At 38.5% G+C, this 24429-nt stretch overlaps 1 protein-coding gene across 1 annotated transcript in view; it reads left to right on the top strand.

Moving 5' to 3' along the window:
* LOC115439370 (leucine zipper protein 2-like) overlaps positions 1–21412 on the top strand; it is a 146521-nt gene extending 125109 nt beyond the window's left edge. The window contains exon 7 of the mRNA XM_030163211.1: positions 20490–21412. Within this exon, the coding sequence (XP_030019071.1) occupies positions 20490–20609 (120 nt within the window). The 3' untranslated portion in view covers positions 20610–21412. The remainder of the gene's footprint in view (positions 1–20489) is intronic.
* The last annotated feature ends 3017 nt before the right edge of the window (positions 21413–24429 follow it).

Genomic DNA, 24429 nt, shown 5'->3' on the forward strand with positions numbered 1-24429 from the left:
AAGTCGATACAAAAAGAGTCATAATTTTACAAGAATGAAGTAGTAATATTATGAAATTAATGTCGCCATATTTCGAGAATAAAGACAGAATATTACAAGAAAAACGTAATTTTAAAACAGGCAGGAAAAATATTGTAATTTACAAGAATAAAGTTGTACCCACTCATTGCATTATGGAGAACTTGGAACATTTTGTGAGGTTATACTTACACCTGGGGTTTATGCACAGTGAAATACTGAGTCAATTAGCCCCGCCCACTGTCCACACATTAGCATTAGTAAAGACTTCGAAGCACGTTTGCACATGTTTGGGTTTGTTTCGTTGTAAGAACCGAACAAATTTGGATCAAATTGCCTGTTTTGTGGAGGACCTGACTGGCAGCGGTCGGCTGCAGGGCTATCAGTGGTTCCACCAAAGAGCTTGTTGTGTTTACTGTAACGCAAACTCTGTCATCAACAAGGCTTAAGGCTTCATTTTAAATTATGACTTTTTATTGCACTGTTACAAATTTATTTTTAAAATATTATGGCTTTAATCTCATAAACGTCCTTATTTTCATTCAATTATACGTTGTTGTTTTTTTTTTTAAACTATGACTTTATTCTCATATTGTTATGGCTTTATTCTCGAAATATTACAACTTTATTCTCGTAGTGACTGTTTTTATTTTTTCTTAGTGGCCCTAGTACACCGTCATAGGGATATGATTTGCAGATAAGATTTGTCTTTGTTTGAGTCAGTTAATGTTATTCCTAAATAAATGATTCCTGATATGAGGATGTTTCACAGAGAAAAAGCACCAAATGTTGCTTTTCCCATTCCTCCCAGGTACAGTACAGGACATACTGTTACTTCTTATTGGGTACAGTTACGTGATGTTTTTTAAATCCAATTTATTTTTCCAGAAGAAATTAATTTGGAACTAAAGTATTTTCTCTTTTGTTTCCATGGAAATGTTAAACCTGAATAAAGGTTTACATGAGGTATTAATGAGGTAGATCAGTGAGCAGAAGGGTTTGTGCTGCAGTGCTGACGTTGCCTTGTTCTGGCAGCCCTTCTGTTAGTTTAGCTTAGCCCTTCTGTTAGCTTAGCTTAGCCCTTCTGTTAGTTTAGCTTAGCCCTTCTGTTAGTTTAGCTTAGCCCTTCTGTTAGCTTAGCTTAGCATAGTCACTGCATTTCCATGGTCACACGTAGCCAGTTTTTTAAAGGTGATTTGTCGTCTTTTCTCAGTGATTTAGTGAAATCCAATTCTCTCTAATTATTTCTTTAGATCTGCGACTTCCTGCACTCATACAATCTGTGGACTGTTGTGTTGACGGGGGATGCATGCGCTAAATTGGCTTTACTTTAGTGTTTTAGCTTTGCATTAGTTTTAATTTTTCCGGATTTTCTTCCTGCAGTAAGTCACATGACCATGATCTGAGCCTCAGTTTGTGATCATATTGACCCCAGCGGACTAAAGGAATGATTAGGGAGAACTGAACTGACCCAAATCACTCCTAAAATACTACAAATCACCTCTAAAAGCCTGGCTACGTCTGAGCAGAGGAATGAAGCCATTATGCTAAGCTAGGCTAAGCTAAGCTAACATTAGGGCTGCAGTTCAAACTGTTTGTCCCACTTGTGGAACTCATTAGTTCAGGACAAATGAATGAATCCAAAGCCAGTGTTTAACTGTTCCTTCAGGGTTTTCCAGGCTGGTAGATCCCATCAGAATATTCCACTGGAACGCTTTGGGAAGACTAGACTGCAGTGCAGATTCTTCCACCGGCGCAGAATGTGTGCGTCATCGCCACAGGACAAGACACTGAGCATGTGCAGAATGGAAGGAATAAAGTCCAAACGGAATAAAGGCTTTACATGTCCAGGAAGAATTTAGAGCGCAGTTAAAAGAGGATTAAACCACTGACTTTAATCAGGTTTAAATTTAATCCCAACTTTTCTTTTTCAACTGGAATAAGGTGTTTACATGGACATCTGAAATAGGATCTAACCTGTAATCAGATTAAACCAGGAAGAACAGTTGTCATGGAAACGCACGGTTTGTGTAACTTCATTAAGGAACACGCCTTCAATTTTCATTTCAGAGTTTTTTAGAATGTAGAAACTTGTGAAGTTTCACTAGTGATGCATTGGTGCTTTATAATCTTTGAATTCTAATGAGCTGTTAACACAAGCTTAACTCTCTTTCTCTCATTCCTTAATAATAAGTTTCTTAGGTTTTAAATTATTTGTGTTCAGAGTGCTGAGTTTGACGCTGATGTGCTGATGGAGCATATTCTTTATGAATGTACATCCACATATTCAGTTATAATACAGCTAATCCCATTCATGCAGCTGCATACAGTAGATATAAAAGAAGTCAAACTGTCTGAAGACTCCACTTCCTGGTTTGGAACTCCCTTTTACAAAGCCACATGACAAAAACAGTCAGAAAACACCAAACTTATTCAATAACTTATAAAAACCTGGAGCCCTTTTACATCCACACTAATACTCCAATCACTATGTGATTTCTGGAGTTATCTGATTATTTCAGTGATCATGTAAACAGTCTGAAATGCTTTATCAGTTAACAGCAGTAATCTGATTATGAGAAATCAGATTAACACACCTGGATTTTCCCCCAGTACTATAAAATGTCTCCCTGCATGTACACAGGTTAATCTGATTTATTTCATTCTTTTACGTCTGCACGTGTGCAAAAACAATTAAATCATAGAAAAAGGAAGTGACGTAGTCAAACGTGAGCTACAGACAGTAACAAGTTTCAGTCTACCGTCACCACGAATGTACGTATTCTGAAAGAAATCTGATAATGGACTGAAACGTCTAACAAGGTTTTCTAATTATCGAATTTCTGAAGTGCATGTAAATGTAGTTACATCGGATACAAATATCTGATTACTTCCAGTTATCAGATTTTTATGCTCATGTAAACAGACTCATCCATGGCACTAATGTTTCTTCAAGGTAAATTTATTGTTTTTGTCTCAAAGTTTTGAAGAGCACTTCAGGGCTTTGTTTTCCTCCTCAGAAAGAAGAGTCTGAATGCAAGTTTAAGTGGAGAACATACTGTGAACACAGCCCACAGAGAAACTCATTCATTTATGGAGGGAGCCCCAGTTTTAGTTGGCAAAGCAGCACAAGCCCAGGCTGACGGTCCAGAGCCTCATGGTTCTCCAGGGTCATGATGAGCTTCTGTCACATCCGCCCACGCTCCTCTCAGCTCCTGTCAACTCACACTCGGATCTCGAATGCCGCGTTTCCACTACATGGAACCGGCTCGACTCCACTCTGGTACCAGGTCCTATTCCGGACCGTTTCCACTCTGGTACCGGGTCCTATTCCGGACCGTTTCCACTCTGGTACCGGGTCCTATTCCGGACCGTTTCCACTCTGGTACCGGGTCCTATTCCGGACCGTTTCCATTCCAGGATACTACCCACTTTACAGTACCTGGTTGTCATAGCGATGCGGTGCGTTACTTCCATGTCGTCTGCTCAGAGTCACTGATAAACTCACTCGTTGTGTGTTGTCTTGTCAAACTCATGCTGAATTTTTCCATTGGCCCCCAGAGGCTGAACCTCCTGACTGAATGGAGTAGTTTTACAGACTGTCATCATGTGGATTCACCTACCGACAGGTTTACTGGAGACTTCTGCATCTGCTCTTTGTAAAAGGGCGGGTCACAGAGACCACTCTGACCAATCAGAGGTCTGCAGTGTTTACACAGTGTCACCTTTTAGTATCTGGTCCCCTGTCCTGGAACCTCAGCAGAGGTGGTACCAAAAAACTAGGACCAGGTACCAGATTCCAAAAAACTAGGACCAGGTACCAGATTCCAAAAAACTAGGACCAGGTACCAGATTCCAAAAAACTAGGACCAGGTACCAGATTCCAAAAACCTAGTACCAGGTACCAGATTCCAAAAAACTAGGACCAGGTACCAGATTCCAAAAAACTAGGACCAGGTACCAGATTCCAAAAACCTAGTACCAGGTACCAGATTCCAAAAAACTAGGACCAGGTACCAGATTCCAAAAACCTAGTACCAGGTACCAGATTCCAAAAAACTAGGACCAGGTACCAGATTCCAGGTCCTTTTTCATAATGGAAACGCAAATAGTCCAAGTTGAGTCAAGTCGAGCTGAACCGGTGCCACGTAGTGGAAACACAAAATAAGAGGCTCAAGTCGATGTGGTCTGAACACAAACAACCACATACAGGTTTCAGCCACATACAGGGGGTTTCAGTTTCAGCCACATACAGGGGGTTTCAGCCACATACAGGGGGTTTCAGCCACATACAGGGGGCTTCAGCCACATACAGGGGGCTTCAGCCACATACAGGGGGTTTCAGCCGCATACAGGGGGTTTCAGCCACATACAGGGGGCTTCAGCCACATACAGGGGGTTTCAGCCGCATACAGGGGGTTTCAGCCGCATACAGGGGGCTTCAGCCGCATACAGGGGGCTTCAGCCGCATACAGGGGGCTTCAGCCGCATACAGGGGGTTTCAGCCGCATACAGGGGGCTTCAGCCGCATACAGGGGGCTTCAGCCGCATACAGGGGGCTTCAGCCGCATACAGGGGGCTTCAGCCGCATACAGGGGGCTTCAGCCGCATACAGGGGGTTTCAGCCGCATACAGGGGGCTTCAGCCGCATACAGGGGGCTTCAGCCGCATACAGGGGGCTTCAGCCACATACAGGGGGTTTCAGCCACATACAGGGGGTTTCAGCCGCATACAAGGGGTTTCAATAGATGAAATCGGTGTTGTTGATGTGAGAAGCGTCCATCTGTACACACATCTGTTCACAGCTGGCATTCACATGCATGTCCATGTGTGTGTAGTGATGGCTGCTGATGGAGTCCCAGTGCAGCGCTCTGTATGCAAATAGAGCCGCTCATTTCCCCACTTTAAACACAGGCCCAGCTCATATTCATGCAGCATCCTGGATGTTTGTGTCTTTATGAATGGACCTCAGTACATGCTGAAAGGATAACACCTGAAATGTCCATATGACACTGCACACATTTTTGTTTCAGTCCTTTTGAATGACACACTTTACTGCTAATTCAAGGCAGGAAAAATATTTGTGAATTACTCATTTGGAGACACAACAGTGGTTGTTCCAATGCACTCAAGCAGAACTACACATCTGATCACTTCTAACACACCTCTGTGGGCTTGAAGACTTTTTCAGATGTTTAACCCTTTCATGCATGAATTATGAGAGCCTTAATCAAGATTTTTTTCCCAGTGTTTTTATTCCTCTTTAGGCATAACCCCCCCCCCCCAAAAAAAAAAAACAATGGAATTTATTTTTTCTGACCTATTTTTCATGGAATTACAAAAATATTCACTCAGCTGGACACCATGCATTTAATGTTAGAAGCAAAGAAACATGTATTTACTGGTATAGTGTGAGAAAACTATGAAAAACACTATAAAAACCCTTTTAATGCTGCTGATCTGATGGTTTCTCACATTTTAACACACCTGCATGGAGATAATATGCAAAAAAAAAAACAAACAAGCAACTTTTGTTTAAAAAAAAACAAACAAAACAACTTTTTATTTCAGTCTAGTAACAATTAGCTTCTTTTTTTTTTTTTTTTTTTTTTTTACACTCAAACATGTTACTGCAGATCAGGTTTATCTAGAACCGTAAAGTTACAGAAATGGTATGAATTGTAGCGGATGGGATGATGCGCAAAATAACAAATCCATGAATATACAAGAAAACACCTTTCATCAGCTGTCCACTGTAGTGACCACTACGTTTGAAATGGTTAAAGAAACAATTAAAGGAGCTGTATGCGATACATCTACTTCAAAATATTATATAATGTTCTAAAATTATCATTAGAGTGTTTAGAATTAAAGTTCTGCCAGTGTACTGGATGGTACAGATCTGAAGTGACCGTATTTAGACGGACAGATGGATTCATGTGACCACTAGAGGGAGTAGTGAGTCACTGTTCTCCCATGGTGATGAAAAACTAACACCACAGGACGTTTGTCCAAGTGTCAGACAGCGAGCAGATGTGATGAGAACCATGAAGAAACAACTTTTAGTCAAAGAAAAGAAGTGATAAAAATAGTCTTAGTTTTCTCCTCTGGATGCAGCTGTTTCTTCTACATGAGTGAATTTGATTCTGCGGCTCATGAAGGTCTAAAGTTATTATGGGATGCTATTAGTTTTGCTAAGTTTCCATTTGTTGCTCCATGTTTCAGAGTAAACTGTGACAGTTCTGACCTTTTGTTTGATCCCAAACACATCTGCAGTGCAGACACTGACGACACTGACTGTGGTTCTACTGAGGCTGTTTTCTGTCTAAAAACAGAGCTAAACTAACAGAGAAACAGTGTAAACTATCAGCTGATGTGGCAGGTAGAGATTATTAGCAAGGTTCTAATAGTTTTAGATTTTTCATTATAGTTTAGTTTTATTTAGTTTGGACTTTTTCTCCTTTAATTCAGTTTGTTTTAATTTGTTTTTAGAGCAGGTTTACTAGTTTTTATTAGTTCTTATTTTTTTCTAAATGCTTAGTTTTAGTTTAGTTTTAGTTCAGTTGTAGTTCAGTGGTCTCTTTTCTCTTCTTCTGTGTGGTCGTATTCAAATCAATCCCAGACAGGACTCTGCTGCTTTAGTCTCCATGTTTCCAGGTAGAGTGGGGACCAGAAGACGACTGGAAACCACAAGTGAACACAAATGATGGACCAAAAAGTTTTGTACGGTGCTGCTAGCTAAAATTGCTAGAGTGAAATAAATCACTTTTGTATCAATCCAACATTGACAAAGACGAAAATGGAAAGGGAAAAGGGAATTTTATCCATAATTTTTATCCGTTTTAGTTAGTTTTGTAAACACACAATACAGTTTCAGTTAGTTATCATTTTTTTCTTTTAATTCTAGTTTTTATTTATTTCAGTTAACGAAAATGTTTTTTCAGTTGGAGTTTTTTGTCATTTTGTTAGTTTTCATTAATGATAATAACCTTGATTATTAGACAGTGTTACTTTGAGTGACTGTTAAAATAAGCTTCTATGCGTTTTAGTTTGAAGGTGAAAACCTGATGATACCATAATACATGTGTGTAAACAGTGAGCTTTAGTGATACAGTCTGTGGATATATTTCATAATATATCATCATTTTATAAACAAGTATTTGCTATTTGTAATTTTTTTTATCACTATGTTCCAATTATCATGTCACGACTCCTGGACGCTGTTGTACTAGAATACTGTGTGTTAAAACTGTGTTAATATAACAGATAGGATTAAGACTACAGAATGTCCATTGGATAGACCAGCCCAAGTTATGACTGAGGCTACAGTAATGTGTCAATGTAACTGATTACTTTGATCAAGTAATTACAGTTTAGATCATTTCCATACAATTTCCTGATGAACTGCATTGTCATCTCCAAGTTTACCGATGAGCACCCCCAGGCATGAGGAAATGAAGACCTTATCCAAAACAGTCTGAATGTCAGAAGGTCATGTGAGGAACATTTTCAGAAACATGTCCTGGAACACACCAGCTTATCCAGTCAAAGAGTCCTTTCACTGATGGTTCAGACAAAGTGTTTTAGTTTGAACCTCACCATCACACACCCTTAACGTCTTACTGATAAAAGAGTTGTGTTGAATTTCTGGAGCTTTTATCTTGTTTTGGAGTTGGACAGGGTATCATAGAAGCTGTCAGTGTATCCAGTTCAGTAGTTTAGTCTTTTACAATAGAACACATGGCACAGCAGTGAAAGATGCTGCAGGTTGTTCTTTTATTTCCATAAATCAGAAATGTACTGAAAATATTATTAAAGCATGATTAATGTTTTCTCTTTTCCTTTCACTGATTCTTAAGTGGCAGCAAATTCAGTTCATCTGTGACATAAATGAACACAGCAGAGCAGTGGTTTTCAGCTGGTCTGGCTTCAGGACCCACTACCACTCCTGAATGATTTACCTGGATTCAATTAAATATGTATTCTCTTCTGTTGTATATCTAGAAATGATTAGATTGAAAAAAAAACTACATATATATTTTTTCCATTGTTGGTTTTCTTGTGGAAATATTGTGTTAACTGTAAACAGGGTTAGGCAACATAATTCTCATCTTATGTTGCCTAACCCTGTTGCCTAACTTCAGCCTAATCCCTTTCGGTCACATTGTATATGGAACAATGGATATGTTGTTTTTGTTTGTTGTTTAAAGTAATTAACAACCAAATAAACTACTACTACTACTAACCCTAGTACTACTACTGCAAGCTGCGACCCAAATTTACACTGTAAAAAAAAAAAAAAAAAAAAACCCGTAAAAAAATGTAAAAAAAAACAGTATTATTCTGGCAGCAGGGGTGCTGAGAAAATACTGTAAAATAACAGAAAATAACCATCTCATAAAAATACAGTAATTTTCCGTAATGAAAATACAGTTTTTTGCTCTAACTTTACATGAGATTTTGCTTTTTTTTTTTTTTTTTTACTTTTTAATGTTTAGTAAATAATATTTACATATATTAAAACAATCCAATTCCCTATAAATAAATAAATAAATAAATAAACATATATACAGTACAGGCCAAAAGTTTAGACACACCTTCTCATTCTTCGCATTTTCTTTATCTTCATGACTATTTTCATTGTAGATTCTCACTGAAGGCATCAAAACTATGAATGAACACATGTGGAATTATGTACTTAACAAAAAAGTGTGAAATAACTGAAACATCTCTTATATTCTAGTTTCTTCAAAGTAGCCACCCTTAGCTCTGATGACTGCCTTGCACACCCTTGGCATTCTCTTGATGAGCTTCCAGAGGTAGTCACCTGAAATGGTTTCCACTTCATAGCTGTGCCTTGTCAGGGTTACTTAGTGGAATTTCTTGCCTTATTGATGGGGTTGGGACCATCAGTTGTGTTGTGCAGAAGTCAGGTTGATGCACAGCTGACAGCCCTATTGGACAACTGTTAGAATGCATATTATGGTGAGAACCAATCAGCTAAGTAAAGACAAACGAGTGGCCATCATTACTTTAAGAAATGAAGGTCAGTCAGTCTAGAAAATTGCAAAAACTTTGAATGTGTCCCCAAGTGCAGTCGCAAAAACCATCAAGCGCTCCAACGAAACTGGCTCACATGAGGACCGCCCCAGGAAAGGAAGACCAAGAGTCACCTCTGATGCTGAAGATAAGTTCATCTGAGTCACCAGCCTCAGAAATCGCAAATTAACAGCAGCTCAGATTAGAGACCAGATGAATACCACACAGAGCTCTAGCAGCAGACACATCTCTACAACAACTGTTAAGAGGAGACTGCGTGAATCAGGCCTTCATGGTCAAACAGCTGCTAGGAAACCACTGCTCAGGAGAGGCAACAAACACAAGAGATTTATTTGGGCCAAGAAACCCAAGGAATGGACATTAGACCAGTGGAAATCTGTGCTTTGGTCTGATGAGTCCAAATTTCAGATCTTTGGATCCAACCGCTGTGTCTTTGTGCGACGCAGAAAAGGTGAACGGATGGATGCTACATGCCTGGTTCCCACCGTGAAGCATGGAGGGGGAGGTGTGATGGTGTGGGGGTGCTTTGCTGGTGACGCTGTTGGGGATTTATTCAAGATTGAAGGCAACCTGAATCAGCATGGCTACCACAGCATCCTGAAGTGACATGCCATTCCATCCGGTCTGCGTTTAGTTGGACCATCATTTATGTTTCAACAGGACAATGACCCCAAACACACCTCCAGGCTGTGTGAGGGATATCTGACCAAGAAGGAGAGTGATGGAGTGCTGCGCCAGATGACCTGGCCTCCACAGTCACCGGACCTGAACCCAATCCAGATGGTTTGGGGTGAGCTGGACCGCAGAGTGAAGGCAAAAGGGCCAACAAGTGCTAAGCATCTGTGGGAACTTCTTCAAGACTGTTAGGAAACCATTTCAGGTGACTACCTCTGGAAGCTCATCAAGAGAATGGCAAGAGTGTGCAAAGCAGTCATCAGAGCTAAGGGTGGATACTTTGAAGAAACTAGAATATAAGAGATGTTTTCAGTTATTTCACACTTTTTTGTTAAGTACATAATTCCACATGTGTTCATTCATAGTTTTGATGCCTTCAGTGAGAATCTACAATGAAAATAGTCATGAAAATAAAGAAAATGCAAAGAATGAGAAGGTGTGTCCAAACTTTTGGCCTGTACTGTATACAGGGTGGGGAAGCAAATTGTACAATATTTTGAGGCAGGGATTGAAAGACAGTGTATGACCAATTAGTTTATTGAAAGTCATGAGAATTTATTTGCCACAAGAAAATGTCCATAATAGAAAATGTTTTTATTCTATGTGTCCTCCTTCTTTCTCAATAACTGCCTTCACACGCTTCCTGAAACTTGCACAAGTGTTCCTCAAATATTGGGGTGACAACTTCTCCCATTCTTCTTTAATAGTATCTTCCAGACTTTCTGGTAATAGTTTTGCTCATAGTCATTCTCTTCTTTCCATTATAAACAGTCTTTATGGACACTCCAACTATTTTTGAAATCTCCTTTGGTGTGACGAGTGCATTCAGCAAATCACACACTCTTTGACGTTTGCTTTCCTGATTACTCATATGGGCAAAAGTTTGTGAAAAGGTATGGATAATAGTGTTAGGTATGATTATGACATCAGTATATGTTTGGGTTCAAAACAACTGACGTAGTGTCTGCTGAGAAAAAACAACTAAATGTTCAGTGTACATTTTGCTTCCCCACCCTGTGTGTGTGTATATATATATATATATATATATATATATATATATATATATATATATATATATATATATGATTTTCAATGAGACTCAGTTGTCCAATCCACTGATAAAAACTGTATTTGGACAGTTTATCAGTGCTTATACATGTTATACATTCACAAAAATACATTTATTCGACATTTTTGTTGTGAAACCTCCTGTAATTACACAAGATATTTGTCAATTAACAAACAAGTCTGGTTCAACTGACAGAATACTTCTGTTACCGTTAATTGTCAGTAATTTTATAATTTTTTTTTTTTTTTTTTACAGCATTAAACTATAAAGTAACAGTTTAATCTCATAAATAGAAAATAAATATTTGTGAAATTATGATACATTTGCAAATGTATTTTAACTGTATTTTTCTGTGAAAAAAGAAAAAAAATTCTTTTAAAAATGTAAATTTTATGGTTATTCACAGTTACAGTTTTTTCATGCTATATTCCATTTGACATGTAAAATCAGTCTGTTTTTGTCATTTCATTGATATTTTTCTGTATCTTAAAAATACAGGAAAAATCTGCAAAATAAACTGAAAATTCTGTTAAATTACAGATTTTTTTTTTTTATTTTTTTTACATTGAATAATAGTTAAACTTCTGAAATGCATTTAATAAAAAGATGGTGTGTTTTGAACCTGAGATAATACAGAATATCACAGTATGAAAACACCGACAAGTTTAATGATGAACCAAACTGACCAGCAAGTGGTGATGCTCAATATGGAAATATTCCTTTAACACTTTAAATTGGGTGCATTTTAAACAAAATCCAAAATGAGCACTCAGTTAAAAATAGTTTTAAAATTACAAAAAAAAAAAGTGCATCCAGTCACTTATTCAAGAATCAAACACACTGAGCTTTTTGTCCTCAGTGTAGGTCAAACTGTTTCTGATGTAGTCGTTGTCACACCTGAGTTTCACCATGATATGCATAAAAACTTTTGCATCTTCTTTTATGTTGTGAAGTGTCTGGTGTTAATTAACATTACAGCGCATTACTGCCTCCTACTGTTGGGGATTTTGAATGGACGGCGCTCTGCTCCATAAAAAATAAAGCACAGGATTGGTTTCCTAACATTATTTTTTGCACAGACACAGTGGAAATGAGTTTGCGACCAACTTTTGGGTCTCGACCCACCAGTGGAGAATCACCGCAGTAGAGTTCAAGGGAAAAAAGTGTAATATGACGTTTGCATTAGTCATTTCACAGTCATGCAGAAAATATTTCAATCCAAGAGAAGTGAGTTGAAAGAGTATTAAACTAAAGTCAGTATATTATAAATTGCATAATTAAAAGTTATTTATGAAAATAGATTTTTCAGTTTGAAGTCACTATACTACAAAACCTTTTTCCTTCCTCTGTTAAAAAAAAATCGAATTGAAACTGAGAAATTCTTTAAACGGGGAGACATGATGGAAACGTCAGTAACTACTATACAACTAGGGCTGTAAGAAAATATCAGTTTTGCAATATAATGTGATATTTCATTTCACAATACTGTACCGATATTAAAAAGTACTGTATCCATATTTTTAAGTATTTATTCAAATGCAGATAATTGTGGAGGTTCATTTTATGATTTTTTTTTTTTTTTTTTTAAACATATATTTTATTTATTATTATTCAACACTCTTATTAAATAATGTTAGTTCCTTTGTTGGTATCGCACAAAAAAATCCTGTTCTGATGTTAGTTGTGAACTAATAGAATCTGAACATTTGAACAGGATCTGAAACTGGAATGTCTGGAAAACAGAATTTCAGTTTGAACACAGTTTGAACATTTTGTGATAGAACATTAGATCCTGTTCTGATGAAACAAGAATGTGTTTAGTATTTGTGCAGATTTCTGCTTTAATTCAATCATTAAAAAAAAGACGCAAACAAAAAAAATTGCCTTTTTAACAGTATTGTGATATATCATATTGTGATCCTAGTATTGTGATTTGTAACGTGTCACCAGATTCTTGCCGATACGCAGCCCTAGACACGACTGACTTCTTTTCCACTGAACATTCAACATGATCTTTGGTTTGTCTTCCTTTGCTTTTCCTTCACATTCTGGGGCCAAATCTGTCAGCTTTCTCTTCGTTCGGTCTGTTCGGTCCCTCACACAGCTCAGCATTGGCCATCGATGACGCCGTAAACAATTTAATTAGTAATGATTTGCATTACGGCCTCTGCGGATCAATCTGCATTCGAGTGCTCTGTGTTCCTGTCACTGCTTTCATTATGTGATCTCATGTTCGATTTGTGAGTGAGAACCAGAGTGGCGTGTTCTCTATGTTCCCGCTGGTTTGGAAAGAAAAGACTTTTCTAGTCCTCTTACAGCTGATGTGTTTTTTAGTGCAAATACAAAAACAGGTTCAAAGAAATGAAAAGGGACATGTGCAGTTTCATCTTTTCACTCTTTGTCCCATCGCTGAGTGCAGAGACAAAGGCCGGCGTGGATGTGGCCTGAACATCAACTGTCTGACAGGTGGCACACAGGAGCTTCAGCCAGATTAACTGGAACGACAACAGCAGGGAGCGAAAGAACTTGGTTTTTGGTAGATGAATACAAAGTACAGACTTTACAGCCACTGCACAGAATCCATCCTGTAGAAAAAAAAAGGATGGAGAAGTACGTCGGCTTAAGCCATTCATTTACATTCTGTGGAAGAAACGTTTTGTCGTGTTCTTGTATGGAAAATATAAAACTCCATAACACTGTGGCAAAGTGTGGCGTCCCTCAACAACACAGCCTATCACTCATGCATTGGCATGGGGGGGGGGCTTTTGTTTCTGAATTCTTTGGAAGGTGGAAGTGAAAGAACAACAGCTGAATACAAAACACACACATGCAGTTGTTTACAATCATTAATTATTGCCCCGCCCCCGAAGGGGAGGCAAGAGATATTGATTTTTAACACTTTAGCAGCAAAACTATCAGCTGAACTCAGACCCAGTTGGGTTTACAGATTACCAGTGACCCAGAACAGATGTGATTACGTTTTAGGAACAGTAGGTCAAAGTTCAAATTTTGTTTACATTTTGTAAATCTTTCTTTTCTTCCCATTTACTTATAATGGCTGAAATGTGTCTATGCTGACATCAGCGTGCACATAGACATGATGACGTCATCTGGATCGATGCCAATATAAGCTACAATATGTGCGAGGGGCGGGGTTTGTTGTGCCTGGCACCACTTGTCAATTATGACTTTAAATAATGTGAACAGATAGACCATCCATACACTGGAGCATCTTCAGCCACTTTTCTACATTTACATTTCATTTTTTACAACTTGAATTTCTCTTTGTACTACTTTGCACTATCAGTCGACTAAGGAGAGAAATTAGTTTCTGTATTCATCAATCAAAAAGAATGGATTTGCAATTAACGAAAAGATGTGAGAGCTAAAGACAGTAAGTGGCAATAAAAAAAAAAGACCATTTTACTTATAAATCAGTCCTCTTTGCTCGTAAGTTTAAAACTTTTGCTTGAGACTTCAAAAGTTTTGCTTGAAAATCCGTCTTGGAGCCAGGTCAAACCCACCAACAGAAACCCTTCCCTCATCCATCAGCATAGGCCACGCCCATTAAGCGCAGTTAAATTCGCAAGCAAAACTTCTGAAGTTGCAAACAAAGAGGAGTGATGTTCAAGCAAAACTTTTGAAGTCTCAAGCAAAAGTTTTTAACTCATAAGCAAAGAGGACTGATTTATAAGTAAAATGATCTGTTTTTTTTTTAATGCCACTGACTGTGTTTTGCTCTGAAATCTCTTTTTTGGATGCAAATCTATTCTTTTTAACTGCAAATCCATTCTTTATGATTGATGAATAAAGAAACAAATTTCTTTCCATAGTCTACTATTTCCACTTAACACTGCATACCAAACTGCTGTATATTTTCATATCTCAGCACTTGTGCAACAATAATAAAGGTGACTCTAATGTAGTAGATTCGACTGCGTCTGCCTGCCCACCATCAACCACAGTATTTTGACTGAGTCTAAGGTGTGTCATTTTAGCTGTAGTGTTTTACAAGGGTGCATGTTGCAGGAAACTACTTGAGTTTGATAGATGACCATGCTATAGTGGGTACAATAACATAAAGTACAAAACTGGAGAGAAAGGGGTTTCCACGGCAACATGTGGACAAGGAGACATGGACATGGGGCTGGTTTAAACCGCTGTGAGACAGGTTAGTTTGACCCTACTGATGATGTGTTGTTGCAATAGAAATTTGTTGCATTGAACCAACTGTCCAATGCAACAAATTTCATTTTGTTGCTAAAATATGAATATTTTATGCTTTTGGTGATGGGAGAAACCATAAGCAGCTTTTTCTCTATTTTATAGATAAATCATTTTGGATCAGCCACCAAAATACAGATCAAACTCAAGGTTTATAAAATGTCTGTGAACACAAGTCATGCTGTGTTTTGTCACATAAATGAAAATGAAGCTGACATTGCTGACAGTGAGGCAGTCGCCAGTTTCCCTAAAAAGTCCAAAAACTTGTGGATGTCCTTTAGGGAGTTGAAGCTTTATGATAAATAAGATGCACACGCACAAAAAATCCCCAACTGACATCAAAGTGGGATTGAGCTGAGGGTTGGCATGAGGCCACGGCAGTGCATTAAGTACAGATGAGGTTGGCCTGCAGATGGAAACACACTTCCACACACTTCCACACACTTCCACACACTTCCACAGTATCAGCCGCTCAATCACACTGTACTTCAAATGTGCTGCCCTGTGTGTATAATTACACCCTCCTCATTTATACGGTCAGATACAAAGCTCACTTTCACGCCGATGTGAAGGTGATGTGAGCGGTGTGCAGGTGTGTGTCGGTGCTTCTTTGTTTGTTTTGCTTGGAGCCAGGTGTTAGAACTATAACCCACTGCCACGCGCTGTGATTTGTAACTCAATAATATGCGAGCAGCCAACAAGCCTGGAGGCGTTCTCCAAAGTGACATTGGCAAACACAAAACGGATGCTTTGATTGGGGAATAAGTTTCTCGCTCCTGTGTGCTGTGCTTAAACACACCGTTGCCAAAAATCATTTAAAATAACATAGAAGAAAATTGAGTTGTATTAGATTGGAGTTTCATATATTTGTCTTTAGCCTGCATACGAAGCCCAGACTTCTATTAGATTGTATTGTGTGTTAACGTGAGCTCCTGCTGCTGTCAGTGATGGTGTTGAAAACCCAGAGAACGGCTGCTTCCCTTCCCTCCAGGTAGCTAATTACATTCTGGATCCTGGGTGTAACTCAATCCGTTGATGACTAGAATGAAAATCAGCCCAAAATTCACAGGATATTTCCTTTAAAGGCAGCGTTTCAGACTTCACAGGTTGCTGCCTGCGACGAACATCGTCACATTTCAAAGCTTCGTCTGAATTCACCTCCAAAACGCAGCAGTGTTTGTCTAAATACGAAGAATACATTGTCCTGGAATTTATTAGGTGTGAGCAGCTACTTGTTTAATGGTGCATTTAAGCAGCCCTTGCTAATTTACAAGGTCAAATGTTTGCTTTTGGCTACTTCAGGTGTTGACTGTGAGGATAAATTGTGTTCATATAAACAGTGGTACAAGTTTACACAGATCACAGCTGCAATTATGTGCCTTCTTTTTCCAGAGAAGAGTAATTGCCGTTTACTTTGACACTAACATTACTGCTCTTTCAAACTAAATGAGCGTGTCAGGGTTTCCAACTCACACGCTGAACATCGACATCAGTGTACAGGACATTAATTGTACTGACAGTTTGAGGAGAGCTTCATTCTTAACTTGGAAATTTGCAATTTGCACCAAAGACAACGTGATGAACTCTGAGCCTCCTTATCTGTGTGAACAAGGAGCAAACGGTAACATCACAGGGTAGAAGAATAACAAATGCTGGACGTTTCCTCGTCCAGGTGTATTGAGGGTAATACCTTATAAAATCTGTATCTTAGTGAATGTACAGGATCCTTGTCGTTTCCCATGTTGTTTATATATATATATATATATATATATATATATATATATCTTTCTATTTCACAAAAGAAAATCATCCAGATACAGTACAAACACAGTGATACTGGGTCTGACTTTTTGCAATTCTCCTTTGTGCACTCTTCAGTAACATGCCAAAAACATAAAAGTCTAACAAAAAAAAAAAAAAAGTAAATGAATAAATAATAATCATTATAATAAGACAAAATGAAATAAAATCATCATCATCACCACAGTAATAACAGTGATAAGGGTAAAAACATAAGCATGAGCACAGTGATGCACACTGTACCATAAACACAGTAACAGGGCAGTATTCATGACGTACAAACTCAAACTGTCTCCATACCAGACAGTAAAGGCAACCAAAATTCATTAAAGAGACGGCCACGACTATATTTATCCAAAGTCTGTTTTTCTAAAGGTAAAAAGAAGACAATTGATCCTGGAAAATCTTAAGATGGAGGGGAATCATTCTTCCAAAATAAAAGTATATTTCTTTTTGCAAAGTAAAATGAGTATCCTGCGTTTCCCATGTTTTAAGGCTGTGACTGTGTTTTTTATGCTCCACACCGATTCAGTACACGTACTTAAAAACAATACCCCTAAACCTGTGGACATAAATTAGCTCCATTAGCTAATGCTAACATTAATTTTGTGGTCTCTTAACTAGAGCTTTTATGTATTACATGAAACTGACATTACTGTTGTGCTAATATTTATCATGGAGCTGAAATTAATTGGTGGAATTCAACATAAAAGAACCAGCGTATGTAGATTAGCATTATCTTAGCTTAGCATCCCAAATACATGTGCTAACAACAGCCATTAGTCAGCGCTGGTGGGACAAGATGAATAATGAAGCGCTCTGCAGTGAATGAGTGACTCTGAGGGAGAAGAACAACTGAAGCACCGAGAGATTTTGTGTTCAATTGGATAAACAGTTTCATATTTATTTATTGATCATTGTAGGAATTTGTTACTCTAAGTTCAGTTCAGTTCAGTTCACCATTTCTCTGTCTCTCAATTAAGTTAAAATAGCAAACAAAGCTTATGTGAAATTGATTTTCTAAACTATCAACAACAAGAGAGAAGTTATGAACATGAATGCACCCTCAGGTACAAAAAGCACAAACCAATTAATGTTACGTATATTACACAGGATTTATCTTCCACCTCTCAGTCTGTGTACACACACATGTTTTATGGTGCCATTAAAATGTCGACTTCAAACACAAAGTTAGTTGGTCCAAATAAACATCTGTCTTATATTCTTCACGTGTTGCATTAGCTGAGTTTACGTCATCGCTCTGTTAGCTTAGCTCTGTTTTTGGACAGAAAACAGCCACAGTTAAACCACAAATCACCTCCACTTTCTGTTGTCAACAGTTCCACTAAAGGTCTGTTTGGAATTAAACAAACCAGGTCAGAAGTGTCACAGTTTAGTCTGAAGCATGGATCAACAAACAGCAACTTAGCAAAGAACATATATTATAAAAGGGAAGTGGACTCTGTGTGTGTGTGTGTGTGTGTGTGTGTGTGTGTGTGTGTTTTGGGTTTTACATTTCGTTAGTTTTCGTTAACAATAATAACCTTACACCAGAATGACCTCTAAGGATTAATTGGCTCAAAGTGAATGAATGAATGAATGTAAATATACAACATGCAGTTCCACTCTGTTGAAAATATGCATAGTCTGTATACTTCTATTACTATTATGTTTTATCCATTTTTTGCACTATCTTTATTCATGCACACTTTTTCTTGTGCTTAATTCTGTTGCTGCCTTTACCATTGAATTTACCCACTGTGGGATCAGTAAAATGTAACGCAGTCTAATCCAGTCTAATAAATATAATATAATCTATACAGTTTGCACAGGTAAACAAGTGACTCTTTTCATAAGTGTAATTAACGTGTCAACAAATGTCTTTCATAATACCCTAATTATTCTTCACTTTAGCTCAGAAACAGACAGTATACACAGTAAAAAGTCATAAAAAGCTGCAGAAAGCCTTTGAAAACAGCCTAATTTGTGTCAGTGCCTCTACCCCTGACCCCCCGTGGCCCAATAATAGGTGAATCCCACCGAAGCTCCAGAGACAGACTCACATTTGTACATTCCTAAAGGAGACAGAAGGACATCAATTTGGTTGAAATGTCTGTCTGCTGCGGACAGTTTCTGTCTCTTAGGGACAGACTGACCTACGAACCTCACAGCAGCCGAGAATGATGAATGGTTCATCTCTCAGACTCTGTACTGTTCCTGCCTCAACCCAAATGTAGGAACCAAGGTTATTATCCTTAACGAAAACTAACGTAATGACGAAAATTAGAACTGTAAAAACATTTTTGTTAACTGAAATAAATAAAAACTATGATTAAAAGAAAAAAAACATAACTAACTGAAACTGTATTGTGTGTTTACAAAACTAACTTAGATAAAAAATATGGATAAAATTCCCTTCGTTTTCATCTTTGTCAATGTCGGATTGATATGAAATCAATTTATTTCCTTAGAGCAATTTTCTGTGCTGTCTCCATACGACACTTTTTGCTCCGTCACTTGTGTTCACTTGTGGTTTCCAGTCGTCTTCTGGTCCCCACTCTACCTGGAAACATGGAGACTAAAGCAGCAGAGTCCTGTCTGGGATTTATTTGAATACAACCACAGAGAAGAAGAGAAAAGAGACCACTGAACTACAACTAAACTACAACTAAACTAAAACTAAGCATTTAGAAAATAACAAAAACTAATAAAAACTATCAAACCTGCTTTAAAAATGAATTAAAACAAACTGAATTAGAGAAAAAAAAGTCAAAATGAAATAAAACTGAACTGGAATGAAAAATCCCAAACTATGAGAACCTTGCTGTGCATACAGATGTTTCCTATCTGAATAAGCTCAACATACTGACCAACTATTTAAACTAGAACAGAGTAGGTGGTCACAAAGAACTCATCACTAACATTATTGAAATAAAACTAATTAAACAAATGAATCCTGTGTTAAAACATTAACTACTAATAAATAAAACTGTTTATCCTAATACTTCAACATCTGAATTAAAATAATATTTCAAAATGGGTGAATGATGAAAACTAATAAAAACTATCAAACCTTTTCTAAAAGCGAATTAAAACAAACTGAATTAGAGAACAAAAATAGTCCAAACTAAACTAGAATGAAAAATCCAAAACTATTAGAAGGACTAACTATTGGTAGGAACTTTACTATATCACAGGATACATTCAGGAGGCACCTTATTTACCACCATATTATGTGGATTATCAACATTTAATGGTTTTGTTGAAATAAAATGTAATGCATGCTGGATTATGTTTGTAAGTAAATCCATTTGCAGTGAAAATTTCCTCTTGGAACATAAAACGTATGAACCTGGGTTGAATAAACACAGTGTATATGAACAGCTCAGCCTTCCTTTTTTTTGTTGCTGATTTTTTTCTCCGTTACATGTCTCTTTGAATTGTTCAAACATCTTTGAACATAGCAGATATAATTAGTACGTACAGCAGAAATATTAACCAGCAGTCATCATGGATATTATTTTAAATGTGCAGAAGTCGTCCCTCAGATCCAGTCAGATTCCACTCCACATCTGTACCGTCCAATAATACTGTGTCAGTCCGCGTTGCTCATGATGAGTCTTTGTCTTTTTGAACCCAACAGCCGAGGAGCCCGGCGCAGAGCGGAAAATTCACCACAAAGCCGTCAGACGACAGCGAGGAGGAGGCGGGAGGACGGGAGGGAGGCGACAGCAAAAACACAAAACCACACAAATACGACTGAACGGACGGCGGATCATCCACACAACGCAGAACTCCTGCGTCGCCTGAAGGATGTTTCTAAGAGCACACACTGGCGCACTCTCACAACAAACACATGTGCGCTCGCAGACACACACACACACACACACACACACAGCTACACACTACACATATCAGCATTGTTTGCAGACGCTGAGACACTGGAAATGTCAACAGATTTCAAACTGTCATCGGAAAAACCTCCATAGTAAAATGGCATGCGTTCTAGAACTTCTTTTCAAGGTAGCAATGGCACTGGTAACTCGTTTCATGATTGTTCATTTGTTGTTTACTTATTATCTGAGTTTTATTCTAAGTGAGGACACTGCTTTCTAAATGTGTGATCTTTCTAGAAAACTCCCTTTGCACTGGTGAGGTCTGACACTGTTTCCTGTGATTAAGTATATCAATTGACAAAGAAAAAGATACTTCTACTACTACTACTTCTACTACTACTACTACTACTACTACTACTACCCAACTTAGAATATTGTTTATCACTCATTGTAGCCAGGTTAATTTACTCCTCCTCCACATTTTGAAATATAGAGGCTCAAGTTGGCTGGCCAACTGTTCAACGTTTAATATTTCAGCACTCTTTCTGCCTTTAACACTCCAGAGGCAAAGAGCCAAAGACTCACAATGGGTCGTCTCCCTGAGAATGTGCCATGCACTGAGTAGTAACTCCTAGCTACATGTATCTGTGTTATCTGACCTTTCTGTGTCCTTTCAATAAACTGTAATTTTCAGTAAATGTGTGAAGAATAAATGGTTATTTGTGGGAAAGACATGAGTGAGTATGTTTGTGATCAACAGAGAAAGAGGAAAAGGTGAGACCTGACGCCCACTGAATATTAATCGTGTGATGAGCAGGTTGTTATGGCGACGCTCCGCACCGGGGTCACAGATAAACTCGGATTTAACAAATTTCTCTGAATTTTACACGTTGAATAATAATCAGAGGCAGCAGTGTGTAAAAAGGTCACGCCATGACCTTTTTCATCGTCGGTGTCGCTACATTTAATTCTACCTGTCGTCAGTTTGTGACCTGATGAGTATCTTCGTAAACAAATTGTTGTAAATCGTCGCTGTTGAATCTGTTAATATCTGATAATATGATGTCCACCTTCAGCTGCAAAGAATCACACTATAGGGTTTTCAACTACACTAGGGCAGTGGTTCCCAACCCTTTTTGGCTCGTGACCCAATTTTTACATCACAACAGAGACTTTTTTTTTTGTTGCTAAAATTAATCTATTTTAAATCATGTAATAGTTTGCTCTACTATGTTGCAAATAAACGTTAATGTTAGAGGACATTTAGTCTGTATAATGTCTATTATTGTGGACAGAGGCAGTAAATCCAGGTGTAGATTACTGCACAAAGGCTCAGGATCTGTCCAATCAGTCCAGCTGGGATTTACAAGGAGGACAATTAATACTGAACAAACTAGAACTGAAACTATGAATTATGAAAGAGCTGCAGCATCTGAAACTGACCACAGTGAACATGTGACACAAACAGAAGCACAGTGCTGCAGTTTCACAACCACAGTTTGTCTTTTATGGATTGGGATTGGCTCTGTCAACTCAACATATATTTTTATTAGTAAGTTTTTTTTTTAATTTAGAAATTCCAGGCGACCCCACGTGGGGTCCCGACCCCAAGGTTGAAAAACACTGCACTAGGGACACATAAAAGAAACAAGACTTAACAGAACTCAGAGCTCCTCCTTCACCCTGAACAGTGTGCATGTGTGGATCCACTCTTTCTGTTTAAATCCAACAGTTTCCAGGTTGTTCCATACACAGAAACAGCTGAATCTGGTCCCAGTCATGTGTCTGTCCAATTAGATTCAATTCACATCAATATTAGTTGAGTTCTTATTTTAAATGTGTGGGAAATGGGATTTTCAATGTTCAGTGTAAATGTCCACAGAGTCCACATTCCACAGTGGATGTGGACAATTTAGTTCCACATACAAGAGACTGTTCTAAGCTACAGGTGGATCCAACTGGAGGAGAATCAGAGTCGTTTGGAATTTTGGATGAATTTTGGAAAATGTCTGAATGACGACAGATGGAAAACTGTAGATGTTGTGACCTTGCTGTGACCTTGAACTTTGTCCTACTGGGACCAAAATGGACTGGGCTGGTCCCAGGGCCTAGGCCTATCTGTGGGGAAGATCTGGGAAAGATGGGGGGAAGAGTTTTACACTGAAGATGAACAAACAAACACACAAACACAAAGCAAAGTGGTCACAGTACCTCCTGGCAGAGGTAATAATAGCAAACAGAAGTAGAGAAGTATTCAGAGAGGGTAGAATATACATTTAAAGAACTACAACCACAACAAAGCAAAGTCCGGCCCCCTTCGCTGTGACCATGGGAATAACCTCACCACTGTTTGAACTGTGACCGTTTACATATATGATGTTTGTCAGTTTAAACCTAATTTTACAAGTTAACATGGTAAAACAACTGTTGACTTGTAAAATGAAACCACTAAACACAACCAAAAGAATTGTTAACATATTAAAAGGTATTAAAAAAGGTCAAAATCACAAGTCTGATTAGATTTAGGCTGCATAGACATCTTCAGCGACTTGAAAATCACTTTGAAAAAATAAAATTATGATGATTATGACGACCGTACAGTTTTTCTTTCCATATTTTCAGTCTGATAGTTGGACACTTTCACAACCACCACAGTGTTGAGTACAAACATATACACTGGCATAACTCCCAGGGGCTCAAAAAAAGTAACTCCCATCGTTGAATGTAATGGCGAAGACGCACCGACCCCACTGCCGATCGTCGCCAGAAAAGGTAGCCCGACTTATCGGTTGGTTCTCGTCTCCCCGACACGGTCAAAAAAGTGCGAAGAACACAACAAACCAACTACCAACGTGAGCGTACGTTCTGGTGTTGTCAGCTCTCAGGCTTCTTGTGGAAGAAGAAAGATGTCGCAGGTGAAAACTGAGGAGAAATCGCATTATACTAACAATGCTAACGGTGTTCACTTCATGGAATGAATCAAGTCCATAGTCAACACTGACTGGCACTCATTCAGATCTGATCTGAGCAATGAATGGACCATTACAGAAGACAATAACAGTGTGCAGTACCTCGGCAGAGCTGGAGTCACATGGAAACTTCTCCTTCACTGATTCACTAGTCTAGGGCCATCCCTCCACTAGGGATGGGAATCAAGAACCAGTTCTTTTTGAGAACCGGATCCCAGTCGCTCGATTCCTTGGAATCGTTTTTCTGCCTGCCTAACGATTCTGCTTATCGATGCTGCCTTTGTTGCGCATGCGCAATGACGTCACACGCACGCTGCATTGTTTTGGTCAGAACGTAGACAATATTGTGTTGAGGCAGAGACGGTCCAAACAGACCACACCAGGTCCAAACAGACCACACCAGGTCCAAACAGACCACACCAGGTCCAAACAGACCACACCAGGTCTAAACAGACCACACCAGGTCCAAACAGACCACACCAGGTCTAAACAGACCACACCAGGTCTAAACAGACCACACCAGGTCCAAACAGACCACACCAGGTCCAAACAGACCACACCAGGTCCAAACAGACCACACCAGGTCCAAACAGACCACACCAGGTCCAAACAGACCACACCAGGTCCAGTTGAACTCTGTCAGATCTTCCATTTCTTCTAAAGGTGGAATCCCTCCAGTCTGTTCAAACATTCGTCCACATGTGATTCATTTGATTCTCTACTCAGCGGTGCTTGTGAATCTAGTGTCAGAGTGAACACCAGGCCGTCATCTGGGCCC

The sequence above is a fragment of the Sphaeramia orbicularis genome, chromosome 3 (genome assembly GCF_902148855.1).
Source record: "Sphaeramia orbicularis chromosome 3, fSphaOr1.1, whole genome shotgun sequence".
Lineage (NCBI taxonomy): Eukaryota > Metazoa > Chordata > Actinopteri > Kurtiformes > Apogonidae > Sphaeramia > Sphaeramia orbicularis.